Source organism: Rhinolophus ferrumequinum, chromosome 11 (assembly GCF_004115265.2).
Source record: "Rhinolophus ferrumequinum isolate MPI-CBG mRhiFer1 chromosome 11, mRhiFer1_v1.p, whole genome shotgun sequence".
Classification (NCBI taxonomy): Eukaryota; Metazoa; Chordata; class Mammalia; order Chiroptera; family Rhinolophidae; genus Rhinolophus; species Rhinolophus ferrumequinum.
In genome coordinates, this window is record NC_046294.1 from 5926936 (window position 1) to 5947948 (window position 21013).

General features: G+C 53.4%; 3 protein-coding genes across 5 annotated transcripts; 2 read left to right on the forward strand and 1 right to left on the reverse strand.

Moving 5' to 3' along the window:
- Positions 1-6722: 6722 nt before the first annotated feature.
- On the forward strand, positions 6723-13559 carry FOSL1 (FOS like 1, AP-1 transcription factor subunit). Of its 2 annotated transcripts, none has more exons than XM_033119677.1 (4): positions 6723-7584; positions 9574-9771; positions 11498-11605; positions 11999-13077. In XM_033119677.1, exons 1-4 carry the CDS (start codon positions 7492-7494, stop codon positions 12407-12409), a joined length of 810 nt encoding a protein of 269 aa, XP_032975568.1. In that variant the 5' UTR covers positions 6723-7491; the 3' UTR covers positions 12410-13077. The 2 variants fall into 2 exon arrangements, with proteins under 2 accessions (XP_032975568.1, XP_032975569.1); XM_033119678.1 differs by having other exon boundaries at positions 7455-7537; positions 11999-13559.
- A 144-nt stretch (positions 13560-13703) lies between these two features.
- Positions 13704-14899, reverse strand: CCDC85B (coiled-coil domain containing 85B). The gene has a single exon (XM_033119681.1). The coding sequence runs from the start codon at positions 14551-14553 to the stop codon at positions 13945-13947; it is 609 nt and encodes a 202-aa protein (XP_032975572.1). The 5' UTR covers positions 14554-14899; the 3' UTR covers positions 13704-13944.
- A 1899-nt stretch (positions 14900-16798) lies between these two features.
- On the forward strand, positions 16799-20901 carry FIBP (FGF1 intracellular binding protein). 2 transcript variants are annotated; one of them, XM_033121751.1, is made up of 10 exons: positions 16799-17037; positions 17235-17433; positions 17601-17727; positions 18574-18674; positions 19172-19326; positions 19647-19755; positions 19833-19896; positions 20176-20262; positions 20336-20433; positions 20778-20901. In XM_033121751.1, the coding sequence occupies exons 1-10, from the start codon at positions 16953-16955 to the stop codon at positions 20845-20847; spliced, it is 1095 nt and encodes a 364-aa protein (XP_032977642.1). In that variant the 5' UTR covers positions 16799-16952; the 3' UTR covers positions 20848-20901. The 2 variants fall into 2 exon arrangements, with proteins under 2 accessions (XP_032977642.1, XP_032977643.1); XM_033121752.1 differs by having other exon boundaries at positions 16801-17037; positions 19172-19305.
- Positions 20902-21013: the final 112 nt, after the last annotated feature.

A 21013-nucleotide genomic window follows, 5' to 3' on the forward strand; every position in this document is an offset into this window, starting at 1 on the left:
CAGCGAGGGTGGGGCAGTTTACTGGCCCTGGCCAGACCCGCCAGCCTTTCATCCTAGGATGGGAGAGTCCAAGAACTGGGTGACAGGCCCCAACTGCCCTGGGCCCAGGCCTTCAGGGAACAGGAGTTGCTCCAAGAAACTTCCGGACCAGGCTGAGCAGGCAGAGCCTTCCTGGGCACCGACAGCAGAGAACTTACTGCCCTCCATTCAGAGGAGAGGGTCTACATGGCACAAAACATAACATCAAAAGAATTCTCATTAACATTTATTAATTTCTTTTTTTTAAAAAAAAGATTTTATTGGGGAAGGAGAACAGGACTTTATTGGGGAACAGTGTGTACTTCCAGGACTTTTTTCCAAGTCAAGTTGTTGTCCTTTCAGTCTTAGTTGTGGAGGGCGCAGCTCAGCTCCAGGTCTAGTTGCCATTGTTAGTTGCAGGGGGCACAGCCCACCATCCCTTGTGGGAATCAAACGGGCAACATTGAGGTTGAGAGGACGCGCTCCAACCAACTGAGCCACCTAGAAGCTCAGCGGCAGCTCAGCTCAAGGTGCTGTGTTCAATCTTAGTTGCAGGGGGCGCAGCCCACCATCCCTTGCGGGAGTCGAGGAACTGAACCAGCAACCTTGTGGTTGAGAGTCCACTGGTCCATGCGGAAATCGAACCGGCAGCCTTGCCTTTGGCATTAGGAGCACAGAGCTCCAACCGCTGAGCCACCTGGCCGGCCCCAACATTTATTAACTTCTTTTTTTTTTTTTTAAGATTTTATTGGGGAAGGGGAACAGGACTTTATTGGGGAACAGTGTGTACTTCCAGGCTTTTTTTCCAAGTCAAGTTGTTGTCCCTTCAATCTTAGTTGTGGAGGGCGCAGCTCAGGCCCAGGTGCAGCAGCCATCCCTAGCTGCAGGGGGCACAGCCCGCCATCCCCTGTGGGATTCGAACCGGCAACCTTGTGGTTGAGAGCCCACTGGCCCATGTGGGAATCGAACCGGCAGCCCTCGGAGTTAGGAGCATGGAGCTCCAACCGCCTGAGCCACCGGGCCGGCCCCCTATTAATTTCTTACTATACCAGTCCCACACTGAGCACCATCCATGTTTTATCTCATTTACTCCAACAATCATGAAAATCAGGCATAAACATTATCATATCGTTTTTTACAAATAAGGAAACTGAGGCATAGAGAAGTTAAAGGAATGGCCCAGGTCTCATAACCAGGAAGTGACTCAACCCCAGGCTATCTAACTCCAGACTTCATGCTGTTATCCGCTTGGGGTCCAGAGCTGTGCTGATAGGAGCAGGGATGAAGGGCCCAAGACCTGACCTGCCCCTCCCCCAGTGGATCTCCACTGAAACTTCTGGTTTGAAGGATCACCATATGTAAACTACTAATCTGCGAGAAGGGGAAACTGAGGCTCCAAGAAGGGAAGGGACTGATGTGAGATTGCATAACAAATCAGAGGTGGGCTAGGGCTGGGACAATATCTGTGATGCCCTTCCAGCTGCCTGGGCTGGAGAGGTGGCCAGGGAGGGGAGGAAATTCCAGGGAAGGAGATGGTAACCCAACTCCTTTCCCTCTCTGCAGCCTCAGAGTCCTCATCTGCCTCATGGGGACAAGACGGCCATCAGAGCAGTGTGACATGAGGCTCAAAGGACAGCAGATGGACACTTGTGGGTGCTCAGCCGGCATCTGGAGAATGGGAAGGGTGATAACCAGGCCCTGGAGGCAGCAGCCCAGCCCCCCTCTCACTCTCCTCTTCCTCAGCCCAGGCCATCAAACTCAACTTTGTGTTGTTATCCCAAGCTGTGCTGGTAGGCTAAATGCAAAATCTCCCCAAAAGGCAAAATCTTTAAAAATTATCCTAAGCAGGTTTAAAAAAAAAAAAAAAAGTAATATCCTGCATAGTGCTATGGGACTGTATTGCATAAAGGATTTAATCTAGATGAGGGATTTATGGAAGGCCTCCTGAGGAAGTGGTGGGGAAAGTGAAATCTGCAGGGTGAGAGAGAGTTGGCTGTGTTAGGAGATGAGGGAGGGCATCCTGGGCAAAGGGAACAGCCTGTGCAAAACTGAGAGGCTCAGTCCGGCAGAGAGCCTGCAGCTGGGAGAGTAACTGGAGGCTGAGAAGGGAGGAGCCTGGGCAGGCGGCCCAGGTCTGGAAGGATCTGGAATGCCATGTTAAGGATTCTGGCTGATTCAAGAGACAGACTAATGAGACGTTGAGAAGCTCAGGTTTTGGCCACTGACTGCTTAAGTTCAAATCCTGGCTGCACCATGTCCTCATTGTGTGGCTTGTGGCAAGTTGCTTAATTTCTCTGTGCCTACATTCCCTAATCTGTAAAATGGGTATAATAGTATCATCTATTTCTACAGGGCTGTCGTGAGAATTAATAAATTGCTTTGAAACAGATATGGTTCATAAGAGCTCAATGAATGTGAGCCACAAGTGTTACCCTCTTGGCCTTCTAAGCACCCCACAACCAACATGCAACCTAAAAGAAAACAGGGTGTATCACGCACACCCACCCCACCCCTTCCCAGGCTACAGGGCCTCCTGTGTAGAAATGCAAAGGGTGCCATAGCTTGAAAGGGTCCAAGCCTAAGGGTGAAATGGTCAGAATTTTGAAAAGATTCCTCTGTGAACATTGTCAGGATTTTTAAAATCCCTCAGGCTGCTGGGTGGGCAATGGAAAAAAGGGAGCTGAGCTGGAGGCCTTGGAGAGTGTCCAGAAGAAAAAGGATGGGGCCTGGACTAAGGAGAAAAAAATGTTTGTTGAAGTGAGTTGAAATGTCACCTCCAGATGTGGGGTGACTGAAACGCTTATGCACTGCTGGTGGGATGTGAAACGGTCCAACTACTTTGGAGAACTGTTGGAGAGAATCAAAGCTAAATGTGTACCCTAGGACCTAACAATTCCACCCCTGGGCACATATCCAAGAAAACAGCAGCCTTATTCTCAATAGCCCCTCTGGAAGAGTCCCCAATATCACCATCAGGAGCATGAAGGGAGTGATTGTGGAATACTCGGGCAGTGACATGCTACATACACAGTAATAGGAGAGACCAAGCTACTACTTTATCCAATGATGCAGATGAATCCCTCACACAGGTTGAGGAAAAGAAGCCAGACCCAAGAGAGTGCACGCGGTATGGTTCCATTTCTACGAAGTTTGAGAAGAGGCAAAACTAACCTATGATAATAGAAGTCAGAATAGTGGCTACTTATGTGGGGAGGGAGGAAGTACAAGGAGCTTCTGAGCTGTTGGAAATGTATCTTTTTCTAAAATAAATTTTTATTTTTATTTGTTTATTTATTTATTTTTAAGGAGGGCATTGCTCACGGTGGCCCGTGCAGGGATATAATTGGCAATCTCGGTTATCAGCACCGCGCTCTAACCAACTGAGCTAACCAGCCACCCCAGAAATGTCCTATATCTTGATCAGGGCAGTAGCTACACAGGTTTACATACATGTAAAATGTCATTAAGCTGAACGTGTTTGATGAGTGCACTTTATGTACGTTAAACTTCAATTTAGTCAGCAAACTAAGTATAAGAAGCAAAATTATAAAACTATTAGAAGAAAACATGGGGGTAAATGTTCATATATCTAATAAGGGTTTGGTAGCCAGAATATATAAAGAACTCATAAAATTCAATAACAACACAAAAAGCAAGCAACCCAATTAAAAATGGGCAAAGGGCTTGAATAGACATTTGTTCAAAAAATATATACAAATGCACAACAAGCACATGAAAAGATGTTTATTGATCATTACAGAACACGATTGTTTTTTAAGGACGTGCAGATCAAACACAACGAGATACCACTTTACATCCTTTAGAATGTCTTTCATTTTATAAAATGGAAAATAAGTGTTGGCAAAGATGAGGAGCAATTGAAATCCTCATACATTGCTGATGGAAATGTAAAACGGTGCCGTCACTTTAGAAAACAGTCTGCCCATCGTTACAAGGTTAAACAGAGTTTCCATATGACCCAGAAATTTCACTCTTAGGTATACACCCAAGATAAATGGAAACACACGTCCACACAAACAACACTTGTACACATGTCCATGGAGCATTATTCATAATGGCCAACAAGAATGTCCATCACTTTAAGAATAAATAAACCAATTGTGGTATACCCATGCAATAGAATATTGTTCTGCCATAAAAGGAACAAAGTACTGATACATGCTACAACATGGATGAGCCTGGAAAACACTATGCTAAGTGAAAAAAGCCAGATGCAATAGGTCACATACTGTAGGATCCCATTTATATGAAAAGTCCAGAATAGGCAAATCCATAGAGACAGAAAGCAGATTAGAGGCTACCAGGGGGATGGGGGAGGGTAGAATTGGGAGGGATTACTTAATGGGTATGGGATGTTTTTCTGGGATGATAAAAAAAGTTTTGAAACTAAAGAGAAGTGGTGGTTGCACAACATTGTGAATGCACTAAAGTCCACTGAAGTGTACACTTTAAAATGGTTAATTGTATGTTATGTGACTCTCACCTCAATTTTAAAAATAAACTCCAATTTAAAAAGTGAATGGAAACTGAAAAACATAAACATCACCTCCAAAGCCCTGGGGGCACTGATAGAACCTACTGGGTGCAAAGCACATTCCTCCATTACCTCCTTTCTCCTCACTGCAGCCCCAAGAAGTGGGGATTCTCAGGGGCTCAGAAAAGGAAAGTGACTGAGCCAGGCTCACACAGCTGCCAAGAGACAGTGTCTGGGTCTCTCAGACCTCACAGCCCCCAGACTCCTCTAATCACTGGGGCCCCCTGGGATTCTCGCTTGGCCTCCCTGGGTCGGGGCTGGTGAGGTCAGGGGCCAGGAACGTTTCTGCAGCCACCAGGCAGGCGTTAGTGACTGAGGAGCTTGGAATGTGCTGCCTCTGAAAGGACCTCCTTGTGGCTCCACCGACGGTTAGAGCAGGAAGGGACTTTCAGAATCATGTAATCACACACACACACACACACACACACACACACACACACAGACACACACACACTTGAGACCTGAGCCTGGCTCAGGCACTGCCCCAGGCTGCGTGGGGAGCAGACTGGGTGGTGTTTCTGAAGCAGGCAGATGGATGCCGTCCAGGCTGACCTGATTCAGGCCCTGCATGTGCCCCGACCTGGCCCCCTGTGTCACCCTGACCTGTCCAGCTTGGACTCAGCCAAGGAGTCCAGATATCAGTTAATGAGCGTGTGTGTGCACACGTACGCTGCACGAGGACTTTAGGGTGTGATCAGAGCCCCAAGGGCTCCCAACCCTGGGGTTTTTATTAACATGTGTATTTAGTTTTACTATTTGTCAAGTTCTTACTATGCTGTGCTTACACATATGTGTTATTTCTATTCTCCAGCAACCCTGAGATGTAGTTATTATTATGTCTCCATTTTACAGATGAGCAAACAGAGGCATTGAGAGATTGTGTGCCTCACCTGGGTCATACAGCTGGTGAGCAGCAGAATTCAAACTCAGAGCCCAGAGTTGTCTGATTCCAGCATGTGTGTTCTTTCCTATGGGTCACACTGCCTCAAAAAATCTCTCTGTCTCTGTCTCTGTCTCTCTCTGTCACACACACACACACACACACACACACACACACACACTTCTACATTGCTCATTCTGGTAAATTGCAATTGGTTTCTTTTCCTTTTAGAGAAAGATAAGCATTGAGTAGAACAAGAGCAAGGAGGAGGCACCAGCCTGGTAACCACCTTCTGAGCGCCCAGCAATTTCCAGCTTACAAAGCACTTTCACATTTGTGATCTCATTTGATCCCACAGCAGCCCCATGAGGTCAGCAGGAGGCTCAATTATTCCCACAGGGACTGGGACTCAGAGGGTAGGTGACCAACCACCTAGGGTCACAGAGACAGAAAATGGTAGCTCTGGGACTGGAAGCCCAGGGCCAAGCTAGCCTTCTGGCTCTAAGTCCTGTGTGTAGCCACAAACCCCTGGCCTCTGTCCCCAAAACGGCAGCCCAGGACTCTACCTCCCTGAAGTTTTCTTTCCCTGAAGACAAAACTTGAGCTGATCAAATGGAAGCACCAGTAGAAAGCCAGAGAGCCCAGCTCTCTTTCTGTAGCTGTGTGACACTGGCAGTTCCTTCCTCCCTCTGGGCTTCAGTTTCCTCATCTGTAGAATAGGAGGAAGCAGAGAAACTTTGGGGTGGTCTCAGCACTGACATTCTGCACGTGTGAAAAGGCATCTATGAGGGCTTTGGAAGATCTTGCCTGAACCTGGGCTTGGAGCTCTCACAGCCCTAATTTGGCAAAATGCTTCAGCCACCCGTTTAGTGATCTTAGGCACTTCATTTCAACATCTCTTAGCCTCAGTTTCCCCATCTGCTAAATGGGAGTGATGATGGTACCTACCTCCCAGGGTTGTTGGCCTTTGGTTGTTGATATTTGACCTTGGCCTCAGTTACATAGACCTTTGACATAATCTCCAAACAAAGCTGATGACCACACAGCCCCAGAAGAGCGCGAACAGTATTTAAAGAAGATGGCATTTTTCAGGCCACAGAACTGAAAGGCTCTAACTGCTTAGAGAGGCTCTGAATTAAAAACTTGTTATAGCTCCTGAAACTATCCTGTGAGCAGCACAATTATATTGCCTCCTATTTGTGGGTAGTTCAAAGCATTAACTTGTTCACTGCAGGCATTTAAAATATACCACCACTTTTGTAACCCCGGTTTGTCATTTATTCACTTTTCGATATACTTGAATCTTAAAACAATGCCAGTAGAAGTGCCCCCACGCCACGACAGGAAGTGTTGGATGGTAGTAGTATTGTTCCTGGCATGAAATAAGCATCCAGTGAATAATAACAACAATAATAGTAATAGTAGTAGTAATAATTATAGTAATATCAATCATATTCAGAATCCCCTTTAGTTTCCAGACCCTTTTCACATTCTTCATTCCAACTCCCACGGGCAGCAAGGTATCTATGTGAGTATTTCTTCCCATTTTACGGATGGAGAAACCGAGGCCCTACCAGGAGGTGAGAGGGCGCGGGCGCAGGCTCGCTGTCTGCGCCTGGTGGCCGGGCGGGACGGGGCGGGGCCCTGGATGCTCGCAGGTGCGTAAATCTGCGGGGGAATCCTCGGCTCCGCCCGGGTGCGGCGAGGAAATTGCACCATGTATGGGCAGCTGCGTCAGAGGGGGCGGAACCGCCGCTGTCGCTGGAGGACGCCAAGTCCTCCCTTCCCTCCCCCCCAAAAAAAGGCTGCTACGGGACGGTAGGAGGCGTCGAAAAGTTCGGGGCGGAGTGGCAAAAGTCGGTGCGCCTGGAGAGGCGGAGCCCTGAGGTGACCCGCACCGCTGCGCAATGCCCCCACCCCCGTCGAAGTGGTTCAGCCCGAGAACTTTTCATTCATAAAAAGAAAAGACTCGGCGCGGAGCGAGTGAGTCAGAAGCCAAGCCGCCGACGCGGACCCCACAGTGCAGCCAGCCCAGGGCATGTTCCGAGACTTCGGAGAACCCGGACCGAGCTCCGGGGCCGGCGGTGCGTACGGCGGCCCGGCGCAGCCCCCGGCCACAGGCCAGCATCAGGTGAGGGGAACCTGATGCCTGGGACGCTAAGGTCCTCTGCCCCACGCTCCGGACTGGGACGGGAAGCAGGAGTAGGGACCGGCCCTGGGGGCCGTGGTCGTGGGTCCTGCCCACTCTTCGTGGTCCGCGGGCACTTTCCCTCACAGCCCCACGGAACGCGCGCGGCGGGCGGAACAAAGATCTGCACACGTCCCCTCTCTTGCCCCCTTTACCGTAGCTACCTGTCCTTCGGTCTCTGTTAACTTCTTTCTTTCCTCCTCTCCGCCGCTAATTTCTTTGTCACCTGAGTTAGAAGGGGACCCCGGACACCTGGGTTAGTCCTAGCCCTGACAGGGTCACAGGGTCTCATTCATCTCGGACTAAATTCCTGGGAATGGGATCGGAGTCCGAGCTGCGACTGAGATGTCCCCACACAGGAGGGAGGCGGGATCCATCAGCAGGCTAGCCTTGACAGACTGGGAATCCTCCGCACTCTCTGTGACCGTTTGTGTGTCTGTCCGTTTGTCTGTCCCTCTCTACCCGGTAGCCAAGTCCCTATCCCCTTCTCGGCGCAATGCAGTCTGGTGGGCTCCGGGACACTGGTTCTTGACCTCTTCCTTTACAAGTTGGGGCCAGTGGAGACCGCGAGGTGCCGGGACGTGCCAGGGGTCATGTGGCGGGTAACGCCCCCATCCCTGACTTTCGGCACCGAACGGCGCCCGCTGGGGGTTGGGGGGACCCGGGAGACAGCAGGTGCCCATTTCCTGTCGAGGGGCGGCGAGCACGTGTCGCTAGGGGAGGGAAGGAGCGGCGTCCGTTCCGCCGAGTCACGGCGGCCGAGTCACGGTGGGTGACTCACCCGGGGCGCCCCTCCCTTCCTGGCCCGGAGCGGCGGGGGCCCGGACAACCTCGGAGCGCGAGATGCCCCCGGCGTTGCCTCAAGACCGGAACTGGGGTCACTGGGCCACTGGGACTTTAGCGTTGGGCCGGGGACACCGCTGTACGGACTTGCCTGGGCTTGAGATGGCGCTTCCCGGACGACGGGGCGCCCACACCCACAGCCCAGTCCCAGGGCTTGACCTCAGTTCCCCTCCCGAACACTGAGCCCCCATCTCAACCCATTCCTCACCTTTCTGACTGAAAGATACCTGGAGCACAGACCGTACAGCCAGGCATGCTGGGCGGTTTTCACCGCATTTACCGTATTTCACAGAATCTAAGACCCTATTCTTTTAAAACCCATCATTATTTTGTACCACTAAATTTCTTTAAAAGTTGCCAATTAAACTATGCTTTCAGATCAACTAAAGGGTACTTCTTAGCATCAATGAAATGCCATAATCCTCACCTATGACAATATTAAAACCGAGGAAACTGAGGCACATTGAAGTTAAATAACTTGCTCAGAGTCACAGCCAGTAACCGACTGAGCTAAGATTAGAATTGGGACAGCCTGAACCCAGAGCAATGTCTCTTGCCCCCCACAACCCCTAGTACCTGCCACTTACCAGGCTCTGTCACACACATTATCTCACCTGATTCTCACAGCCACCCTCAGAGTTAGGAGCTGTAATTATCCTCTTTGTGCAAATGGGACTCAGGCAGGATGCAGGAGTGGGTAAGAGCCTGGCTGCCTGGGCCCAAACCCCACTTCCCACTTACCAGCTGTGTGTCTATAGACAACTGTTTTCCTGTCTGAAAATGAAGATACTGTTGTGCAAAGTATATGAGTCAGTATTTGCAAAGTGGTTGGGACAGTGCCTGGAATTCACACTTTATAAGTATTAGCTCTGATGGGAAAATGGAGGTAGAAAGAGGTTATGTGACCTGCCTAAAGTCACACAGCTCACGAGTGGGAATTTGTCAGTCAGTCTCTCTGACTGCCAAGCTGTGCCCTTTCTGGTCTCTCAGGGGCTGTCTTGAGGATGGACAGAAGTGTGGCTTCTGTGTACCGGAAGCCCCTCGATCCACACAGACCTCACCCCTGGCCTTCCATTTCTTATTCCTCAGAAGTTCCACTTCGTGCCAAGCATCAACGCTGTGAGTGGCAGCCAGGAGCTGCAGTGGATGGTTCAGCCTCACTTCCTGGGACCCAGCAACTACCCCAGGCCTCTGGCCTATCCCCAATACAGTTACCCACAGCCCCGGCCAGGAGTCATCCGGGCCCTGGGGCCACCTCCAGGGGTGCGTCGCCGGCCCAGTGAACAGGTAAGGAACAGAGGCTTTGCACTGGTTTTGATGCCCTCAGGGGTGCTAAAGTGCACAGGACAAGCTCTTGCCCAAAAGGAGAATACAGACTTCGAAGGGGGGAGAAGGTAGCACCACTGGTGATTATTGGCCAAGGAGGAAAATACAAGGAATCCCTGGGGAGACCCAGAGGGCAAAGAGGTCACTTTTGGATCAGGGAGGCATAGTAGCAAAGAAGTATGGGTAGGATTTGCATAGATAGAGTTGACATTCCAGGTAGACGGGATGGCAAGAGCAAGAATGGAGATGGAGGTGAGGACATGTAAGGTGTGCATGTGGAAAGGTACATGGACAGTAGTGGGTATCTACCTGTTGATATGTATGAAGAGGGTGGACTTATGCTGCCTCCGTAGCTTGGGAAAGAACAGAGAGGGTTGCCTTTAGCTACTTTTTAGGCCTTTTTCCCTTTCATTTAAAACCTCACAAAAACCCTCTGGGGAATGCGCTCTGGTTTTCCCCATATTACAGCAAAGGAAATGAAGGTGCCGAGAGGTAAAGTCACTTGCCCAAGATCGCACAAGGAGTGAGGAATGAGACAGGTCTATCCAATTCTATAGTTAGATCCTAACCACCAAGCCAGCCTCACCCAGAGCTAAGAGAAGGCTTGAAGCAGAGTAAGCTGGGAATTCTTGCCTCCCCAACCAGGGTTCCTGCCTGCACACTGCTAATAAAGTCCTTAACAAAATACATAAGAGATAGAGTCTTTAAGGGAGGGGCACCTCTTTTCTCTTCCTGGAGCATTTGGTATATGAGACTGTAGTGGGTGAGACTTACACGTTCAAGTGATTGCTCTGACAGCAGGGTAGAGGAGGGGGAAGGAGGCTGGGATCCTGGGAAAGATGCACACTCAGCCACCGGAGGCTTTCCCAGAAACAGAATGGTTGGCCTTTGTGACCAGCGGGAAGGGGACTGTGATGTGAAACCCAGAGGCAGACTCCTGGGTTTTCTTCCTTCAGGGTGACCTTTGATTCTGGGTACTCATAGACTGAGGCTGAGGTGTGAGTGGTGTCCTTTCGGGGGAGGTGCTCTCCATCAGCTGGCGTCCTGCTTCATGTTGAATAGAGTGGATTTTAATTTCTGCTCTAGGGCCACAAACAAGTTATTCATCCTCCCTGGGCTTCAGTTCCTTATATGGAAAGTTGTGTTAAGAATGAATCTACCTAAAGTGCTTAGCTGGCACACAGTAGATTCCCAATAAATAACTACTTAGCAGCACTCATTAGCCTCTCCTAGTGCTTACAGCCCTTGGAAAAGCGGAGACTTGGTTATCAAGAGACTGAAAAGAATAGGGGTCCTTCGAAAAACAGTGGCGGTCCCAGGAGCGCCAAGGGGAAAAGGCCACTTACTTCTAGCTGGGGAATGAGAGAAGGCTGCTTCCCGGAGGCGGAGGTATCTTAATTGAGTCCTGGGAGATGAGGAGGTTTGTAGAGGTACGGGGGAGGGCATTCCAAGAGGGGCATCGCAGAACACAAAAGCTGGGTTCGAGGAGGAAATTTGACTAATGCAAGTTTACTAAAGCGTGTGTGCGGGGAACCGGTCAGGGTGCGATGATACTTAAAACGCAGGATGAGGGCACCCCCGCGCTGCCATGCCTTCCACCAGGGTCCTACCACTGGGTCACCGCACCAAGCAAGTGGCCAACAGCCAGTGGCCCAGGATCCACCTCATTGCTCCCTCAACCCCCCAGATCAGCCCAGAGGAGGAGGAGCGCCGTCGAGTGAGGCGCGAGCGGAACAAGCTGGCCGCGGCCAAGTGCAGGAACCGGAGGAAGGAACTGACCGACTTCCTGCAGGCGGTGAGCATCGGTCGGTGCAGAGGGTGTCCAGGCCCGGGTCCACCGAACCTCCGAGGGGCCCCGGCTCCCGTGAGCCCACGGGGCCCCAGTATATGAAGTCCTCTCCCCCAGCTCCCTGTCGGAGGGAGTCCTTCGGGGAAAAGGACGAGGAAAAAGGGATTAAAAATTAGTTGCAACATGCCTTACTCGGAGCAGAGCAGAGCTGAAGCCTCAGCTGACAATCTCCTAAGACTCCCCCAGCCCGATTGGAGTCGTGCCCCTTTTCTCCCAAGGGCTCATGGGAGTTGTAGTTCAGACTTGTAGACTCCACTCATCCTACCCCAACCCCGCAATTACTACCACCGCGGCTCGGCGCTCATCTTCTTGACTCCTCTCCTGACCCTCTTCTTGCAGGAGACCGACAAACTGGAAGACGAGAAATCAGGGCTGCAGCGAGAGATTGAGGAGCTGCAGAAGCAGAAGGAGCGGCTGGAGCTGGTGCTCGAAGCCCACCGCCCCATCTGCAAAATCCCGGGAGGGACCAAGGAGAGGGACACTGGCGGCAGAGGCGGCACCAGCAGCCCACCAGCCCCTTCAGGCCCTGTGCCTTGTATCTCCCTGTCCCCAGGGCCTGTTCTTGAACCCGAAGCATTGCACACCCCCACGCTCATGACCACACCCTCCCTGACTCCTTTCACCCCCAGTCTGGTCTTCACCTACCCTAGCACCCCTGAACCCTGTGCCTCAGCCCATCGCAGGAGTAGCAGCAGCAGTGGGGATCCGTCCTCTGACCCCCTCGGCTCCCCCACCCTCCTGGCCTTATGAGGCACCTCAGCTCCCCTCCTTGCGGGTGCTACACTAGCCAACATCTCCCCATCCTTTGGTCCAGCTGGCCTGGGCCATATCCTGTGCCCAACCCCAGCAGGTTCTTCTCCATCCCTCCAGATGAGATTGAGCATATTTTGCTTCCTGGGTGAGCCAGCTTGGGGCCACCAAAGCTGCCCAGTTTCTCTAGAGCTGGCCTCTCTAGCACAGTTTGCACTAAATCAAAGAAAAAAGATTTCCCATTTGTGCAAGAGGACTCCTGGCAGCCCCAAAGGACTTTGTAGATTCCTAGAGGTCCTCTGGAGCCCTAACCCCCTCCAGACCACCCCTATAGTCTTCATCACCCTCTTCCTGTGATCCACCCAACCCTACCCCTTGACAAGTGATATGCTACCAGCCTAGAACACTAACTCACCCTGCCCCACTGCCAGCAGCACCAGGTGATTGAATCAGGGCATTTTGCCGGCTCCTCTTGAATGGCACAGCTCAAGAGGGTGCCAGAGGCTTCTGTGATGAGCTGACCTGCAGCCCCCAGCTCTGAGAAGACTTTAGCTCCAGAGATTCCAGGGAATCCAAGCCTCCACCGCAAGGGCAGCTGCTATTTATTTTCCTAAAGAGAGTATTTTTATACAAACCTGCCAAAATGGAATAAAAGGCTTGAAGCTTTGGCCTGGTTTCATTGGAACCCAGAGGCTAAAGGGAGAACATTTGGAGCCAGAAGCCCTAGGCTCAGTCCTCAGCTTCACCGACTCACTGCATCAACGTGGACAAGTTATTTGATATTTCTGGACCTCGACTGTCTTATCTGACAAATGAAGTTACATCTGTTCTGCCTCATCTCCAGGATTGAGAGGAAGAGAGTGCTGTGGGATGCAAGCCAAGAGGGTTGTCATCCTCCTCCTGGTGGGGGCCCGTCTAGCTCCTGCGTGTGCCACAGGAGGGCGCTGTTATCGCTGTTAAGCCCCTTCCAGCCTCAGGGGAGGTGGCTGAGTGGCTTGTAGGCCCCCAACACCTGCTTCCTGCCCCATTGTCTTGGACAGGAAGGAGCCGGGAAGAGAGCTGGAGCCACTTCAGGGGCTGGATCAAGGCCTGGCCGGGGCTTGACGGTGGTGGTGGGGGAGGTGTTGCCAGTGGCTTACCACGGTCCCACAGCCCGCCTCAGGCTTGAGGTAATGGGAGGAATCAGACACCTTAGTTCTGCAGCCCCTCTGGATGAGAATGATACCCGTCTCAACATCCCCGCCCTTGTCCTAACCTTGGCGAGTCCCAAACAGACGCTGCCCAGGCCAAGGGCTCTGCTTCCGTCCCAGTTTATTAGACCCCACCCAGCCCCCTGCAAGTCCCTCCGCTCCACTTCCAGTCCCCCTGATGCCCTGCCAGGGAGAGCGAGGGCCCTCCTCAGTGCCAGGGTTTCTAAGTCCATGCCTGCGATCGCTCGTGTGTAGCCGGGGAGGCTTCCAGGTCCTGAGGTCCACCGCAATTCGGGAGATTGGGGAGCCATCCCGGCGGGCGTCGGCGCGAAGGAAGCTGCGTCCTCAGTCATCTGGGGAGCAGGCCAGGGGCAACTGATCGGGACTCCCCACGCTGCCAGTGCTGGAGCTTCCATCGCCCAGGTCGCGGGGCCCGCAGGGGGGCAAGGCGAGCTCGGGTGTTGGCCCGGCGCCTGAGCCCCCAGCGCCGCCGGGGCCGCCACGGGGGCCCCATTCCTCGCCCAGCGCCAGGCAGAGCTCCTTAAGTGCAAGGTTCTCCCGCAGCAGCTCCTCCTGGCGGCCCTCCAGCTCGGCCAGCTTCTGCCAACAACCGCCGAGGTCCTCGCGCACGGCCCGGGATGCTTGGGTCCCGAAGAGCTGCCACTGGCGCGCGGCGCGCCGCCCGCGCTGGCGCTCCGAGTCCAGGAAGCAGCATAGGTCGCGCAGCTCGCGGTTCTCGGCTTGGAGGCGCCGGTTGAGCTGCTTGAGCTCGCGGATCTCGCCCAGGTGACCCTGCAGCTGCCGATTCACCTCCTGCATGAGGCGGCCGCGCTGCACCAGAGCCGCCAGGCGCGCCGCCTCCTCCCGCCGTAGGCGCCGCACCAGCTCTTCCTTGCCCAGCGCCGCCATCTCCTCGTCCGTCAGCTCCTCCAGGCCGCCCACCTCGGCCTCCATGGCTGCTCAGGCCTCTGGAGCATCGCCTGCCCGCCGCCGCAGCCCGGGAGCCCCACGTGGAGCCCAGCACCTCTCTGGCTCCGGCTCCTGCTCCGCGGAAAGCAGGCTGTGGCAGGATAACATAGGTTGCTGCAACCGCGCGGGGGTGGGCACGCGGCGTGGCGCGCGCCGGGGCGGGGACGCGTTAAGGAAGAACAGCCAATCCAGGGAAGCCTCCCCAAAAGCGGTGGGGCCTGAGCTCTGAGAACGCCCCTTCCCCGCCCACTCCCGACCGCCGAGTCCCAGATTCTACCCGACTCTGGATCCCGGTGTCCTCGCACCCCGCTCCAGTCAACCCAAAACGAGGCGCTTCGTACCTCCCAGTTTCAAACCTCCTTGAGTTCGAGCCTAGGCCTCTCCGCTCCTGAGACCCAATTCTCCGGAGTGGTTCCTGGAACTCTCCCGCCCACTCCCCTACAGACCCAGACGGATCGTCTTTCCATCCTTCCTTAGCTCGAACTCGAGAGTCTCGGCTCACTGAGCATCGCTCCCGGCTCCTCCGACCCCTAAGTCCAAACGTCCTGGCTCACCATCAGCCTACCCTCCCTGCCACGGAGCGTTTCCTGCCCGGGAGTGGGGAACGGGGTGACATACAAGGGATTCATTTGTTCAATAAACTTTTATTGTGTGCAAAATCCATGCAGAAATAAATTTGATCAATGTCCTTATCTTGTCCTCAAAGAAGTCTTAATCTGGCAGGGGAGAGAACCTTTGTTAAGAAGCAAATGGAAGAGGGACACGGTCTGAAGGGACACCCCCCCCCCTCCGCGAAGGGTTTCCCAAAAGAGGTGATATCCAAGTGCCCCTGAAAGATGCATAGGACTTTGTCAAGTAATGAGAGAGTTTTATCAGGGGGAGGGAATAGCCTGGTGAAGGATGCAGAGGACTGAAAGGGCCTAGATGCTTTAGGAACAGAGAATAGCTTGATTTCTTTTTGAAAGGCAGGTGTGTGGAGAAAGTGGTAAGAGTTTGGCAGAGAGGACACAAAGGTAGTCGGAAGCCAGATTCTTTTTTTTTTAAAGCTTTCCTTTTTATTTTATTTATTTATTTTAATTTTATTGGGTAACTGTGATTTTTTCCAGGACCCATCAACTCCAAGTCAGGTCGTTGTCCTTCAATCTAGTTGTGGAGGGCGCAGCTCAGCTCCAAGTCCAGTCGCTGTTTTTAGTCTTAGTTGCAGGGGTCACTGCAATTGAACCAGCAACCTTGTTGTTGAGAACTCCGGCTGTAACCAACTGAGCTAACCAGCCGCTCCTGGAAGGCAGATTCTTAAGGCCTTTCAATAGTAGGCTGGAGCGTTTTCACAGGCCAGTAAGGAGTTTAAGCAGGGGAGTAACATTTTAAAATATGCATTTTATAAAGGATTGTTCAGGCTGCTCTGTGTGGGATGGATCATGGGGAGGGGATGTAGGCAGGGAGATTAGTAAGAACACTGTGTCAATGAGCAAGGAGAGCTCTGCAGAAGGACTGGGCTGGGGCAGTGCCAGCGGATGGACAGGACAAAACAGATAGACACTAGAAATATTCAGGAGGCAAATCAGCTGAACTGAATGTGGAGAGAGGCGAGTCTGGGAGAAAGCCCAGGTTTCTGGCACGAGAACTGGGGTGGATATTGGGGTTGTCATTAAGGTAAGGAATGCAGAAAAGAAACAGATTGGGGCGATCAAGAGGTCTATCTAGCTTTGGCGGGGGAGGGCCCTGTGGGGAGACAGCGTGGAAAGACTCGCGGATAGGCGGCCCTCGGGATGTGGGCTTCCAGGCAGAGCTCTGAGTTGCAGAATAAGGGAGGTCATTAGTGGGGCGGCGGGGTCGGGGTGGGGGTGGGGGTGGATGGTGTTAAAAACCGTGGGAGCAAGTGTTCCAGGCCCGGGAGAGATGCTCATTCGTGGGTGGCCTGAGGAGCTCCCTGCAAGGGCCTTTGGAAGTCGGCCCAGACACCTTTATTGTAGAGAAAAGATTTAGGGTTGAGCCCTGTGAACCCCCTAAGTTTAGGATACAGGTCAAAGTAGGGAGGCCCGGAAGAGGGCAGAGAAAGTGAGGGGGGGAAAACAGAAGGAAGTAATAGGAAGGCTTCTGGGGCAGGGGAGACTGGCGGGAGGCCTCGACTCTGTAAGGATGTAGGAGACTGGAATTCCCCCTCCCGCCGAGAGGCGGGGCTACCTCACTACCTCCGCCTCTTCCCTCGCTGCTTCCGCCCCACTCGCTCTGTCCCGGAAGTGGTCCTTTCCTGGCTCCGCGGGCGGGAGCCGAAACTCGGCGCTCCCGGAAGTGGCCCGGAGGCGGCGGCGGCGGCGCGCCGGGTCCCCGCAGTGCTCGCTCCAGTTGGGGCGCTGTGGCTGCGCCCGGGTCCGGGGGTCGCTATGACCAGCGAGCTGGATATCTTCGTAGGGAACACGACCCTCATAGACGAGGACGTCTATCGCCTCTGGCTGGATGGTTACTCTGGTCTGTGGGGGGCCGTCTGGGGGTGCCCGTCGGGGCGAACGATTGTTTTGGATGGAAGAGGGGGCGGGTCCCGGACTTAGGCTTCTCGTGGAGAAGCGGGCAGAGGAAGTAAGGGATGTATGGAGGTGGTGGCTGGAATCCCTGGAGGGACTCTGAGGTCGGCAGGGCGGGGTCTGATGCTAGCGCCCACTCCCCAGTGAACGACGCGGTGGCCCTGAGGGTGCGCTCGGGAATCCTGGAGCAGACGGGCGCCACGGCAGCGGTGCTGCAGAGTGACACCATGGACCACTACCGAACTTTCCACATGCTGGAGCGCCTGCTGCACGCCCCGCCCAAGCTGCTACACCAACTCATCTTCCAGATCCCGCCCTCCCGACAGGCGCTGCTCATCGAGAGGTGCGACACCATATACCCATTGTGTAGGCTGAAACCGAGACCCAGGGAGGCATGGAACTTACCCAGTCGTGAGAAAGTTGATAGCACAAAGGGCCAATCCCAGACCCTGCCAGGCCCTCTTTCCTCTCCTTTATGGAAAGTCAGTAGTGTCTTCTGCCTCCACGCAGATACTATGCCTTTGACGAGGCCTTTGTGCGGGAGGTCCTGGGCAAGAAGCTGTCCAAGGGCACCAAGAAAGACCTGGACGACATCAGCACTAAAACAGGCATCACCCTTAAGAGCTGCCGAAGACAGGTGGGCATGACAGCCCTCTTCCCTCCAACAAACATCCCGTCTATATACTGCCCCTTCACTCCATCCCTTCCACCCCTGCCCCGTCTCCAGCAACCTCTCTCACCTCTAATTACGGCAGCGGCTTCATACCCCGTCTCCTCTCCCCTGTTTTTATCTATTCCAAACCATCTTCTACTCTTTGACCAGAGTGACCTTTCAGAAGCCCAGATCTGACCATAGTTTTCCCCTGCCCATAAACTTTCATTGGCTCCCACTCCCTCCTGGATAGTAGTCACACTCCTTGACCTTGAGCTTCATACAATTACGCTCCTGTGATCTGCTCCTTGCCAGCCTCTCTAGGCTTACTTTCCCCAGCGCCCAGCTTTCTTTTGCTCATATCTACTACCCCTGTGAAATCCAAGGCAGGGACAGGTGTCGCCTTCTCCACAAGCCTTTCTGGTAGTGCAAGGGAGAAGTAATGTTTCCTTTGGGCCTTTATGGCTTTTCTTTGTCTCCTGTGAGCTGCCTGTGTACGGCTTAGCATTTGCTCATTTTGTTACTTCCTGGGTTTTAGTCAGTTCCAGCACAAGCTCATGAAGAACTGGAGAGTACAATGCTAAAATAGGGGTGAATTCAGAGGTAGGAGTAAGTAAATGTTTATCTGAGGCAAGATGACAGAAGCTGGCAGACATTTGTTGAATTGATAACAGGTATTACTAACTAATAGTTTGTTGAAAGAATAACGTGCTATATCAGCATCTGTTGACTAAATAGGTGGCCAGGTGAGGGAGGGTGTTCAAGTAACAGTTAGCTTATTGGGTGAGCAACCTGTGACCAGTCCACCCTCCTCCACTAATTGCCCTGCAGTTTGACAACTTTAAGCGAGTCTTCAAGGTGGTGGAGGAAATGCGGGGCTCCCTGGTCGATAACATCCAGCAACACTTCCTCCTCTCCGATCGATTGGCCAGGTGAGGGACCAGGCAAGGAGCCATCGTCTTTCCCCCATCCTGCACAGTCTTTCCTGGGCCCTGAGGCTGGTCCACTTTCCCCACCCCAACCCACTTGACCTCCTGGCTGTGTTTGGCGAATGGTTATCTCACTGTACTTTCTAATGGTCTGTATTTTGGATCAGACTGGCCTGAGTTCAGGTCCCAGCCTGGCTATTTGTCAGTTGGGCTGTTGTGAGATGCCACATGTAAAGCGCATAGCACAGCCCCTGGGGCTTAGGAAGTGTTCGGTAAGTGGTGACCATTACCCTTGTGTTCTCCTGCTGTATCCCTTAGGAGACCTGGGCTGAAACCTCTTTGCACAGACGAGGAGGCCCAGAGAGAGGTGACTTGAAACATGTCACACAGTGAGTTAGGGCAGAGAGAGGCCAGAACTTGGATACCCAGCCAAAGTTGCAGGGGGGAGCTGCTTGCTAAGAAGGAATTGCCCTGACAGGTGCACTGTCCCCTCCCTGCAGGGACTATGCAGCCATCGTCTTCTTTGCCAACAACCGCTTTGAGACAGGGAAGAAAAAACTGCAGTATCTGAGCTTTGGCGACTTTGCTTTCTGTGCTGAGCTCATGATCCAGAACTGGACCCTTGGAGCCGTCGGTGAGGCCCCCACTGACCCAGGTGCCCGGACACCTCCCCTCCTCTCGGGGTCTGCTTTCCCACCAGCAGTTTCTCCTGCAGGCCCCCTGCCCAGCATCTTCTCTTCTCCAGAGCCCCTTCCCAGCCACCTCTGCTCGTGGTCCAGTGTCTCCACACACACTGTGTTTGCAGACAAAGCGCCCACTACTTCTCCATGGCCTGGGACGAGTCACTCCACCTCTCTGACACTCCACTTCCTGTCTGTCTCGTGGGGGTGCAATAAGGTGGTGTGTGAGGACGGCTCAGAATGTCATGAGAGCATCTTATCCCCTACCCCAACTCTGTTCATGGGCTTCACTTAGACTCCCAGGTGGACGACATGGATGTGGACTTAGACAAGGAGTTTCTCCAGGACTTGAAGGAGCTCAAGGTGCTGGTGGCTGACAAGGACCTTCTGGACCTGCACAAGAGGTTACTGGGGGCAGCCCCGGGGTGGGGCCTGGAAAGGGGGCCCACACAGCTCTAGGCTTGACCCTTTCTGCCTGCAGCCTGGTGTGCACTGCCCTCCGGGGAAAGCTCGGTGTCTTCTCTGAGATGGAAGCCAACTTCAAGGTTTGTGGCCAATCCAGCCTATGTCCCTTGGGCATCTTCAGCCTCCCATGCACTGTCCCACCAGGCAACTCTGCTCAAGCCCTAGATTGACCGGCAGGTGGCGCTGCTGCTCCCTCTGCCCACGTGGGCGGTGGGCAGCCAGCTACCTCCTAAACATTGGGGAGTTATTTGGGGGAGGTGGATAAATTTAGGGAGGGTCCTGTCCCTTTCCCAGCCTCTGGGCTCTGCCCTCAGCCCTTGGGGCAGAAAGCAGAACTCCTAGGCTCCCTGTCCCCGCAGAACCTGTCCCGGGGGCTAGTGAATGTGGCCGCCAAGCTGACCCACAATAAGGACGTCAGAGACCTCTTTGTGGACCTCGTGGAGAAGGTGAGCTGTCCCGCCTGCATGCGCATCCCCAACCTGGTCTGTACCAGTACTAGATGTTCTTTTGGGCCCACAGTTCGTGGAGCCCTGCCGATCCGACCACTGGCCATTGAATGATGTGCGGCTCTTCTTGAATCAGTATTCGGCATCCGTCCACTCCCTGGATGGCTTCCGGTGAGCGACCCCAGGCCTCCTGTCCAGCTTGGCCTCGCCCCAGCCAGCTTCCTGCCAGGGCCTGGCCCTCCTGCAGACTCAGGGTTCCCTGTTCTGCCGTCCTGGGGGTGGAAGTCTCTCTGTGGACCAGGGTCCTGGCTCCACCTCTTAGAAGCTGTGACCTGACCTTGGGCAAGTTCCTTAATCTCTCATACCTCAATTTCTGCATATATACAAACGGGATAATAACGGTAAGGATCATAAGAATGTTCTGAGGATTAAAGAGTGAAGGTAGATAGAGCAGTGTCCTGACCTGGCGGGTTGCAGGAAAACTCAGCCGTTTACTGTCCCCGTTGTCATTGCAGGCACCAGGCCCTCTGGGACCGCTACATGGGTACCCTCCGTGGCTGCCTCCTGCGCCTCTATCATGACTGAGACCCTCCCACCACCCTGCCCACACTGACAATAAAGTTGCCATGACTCTCTCTGGAGGAGGCTGTGCATGGGTACACACAGGGTCTGTGTGTGGGAGGTGTGCATGTGTATGTATCTAAGTGTCGTGTGTATAAGGATATGTGTGTACGTCAGCGCTGCAGGGGCT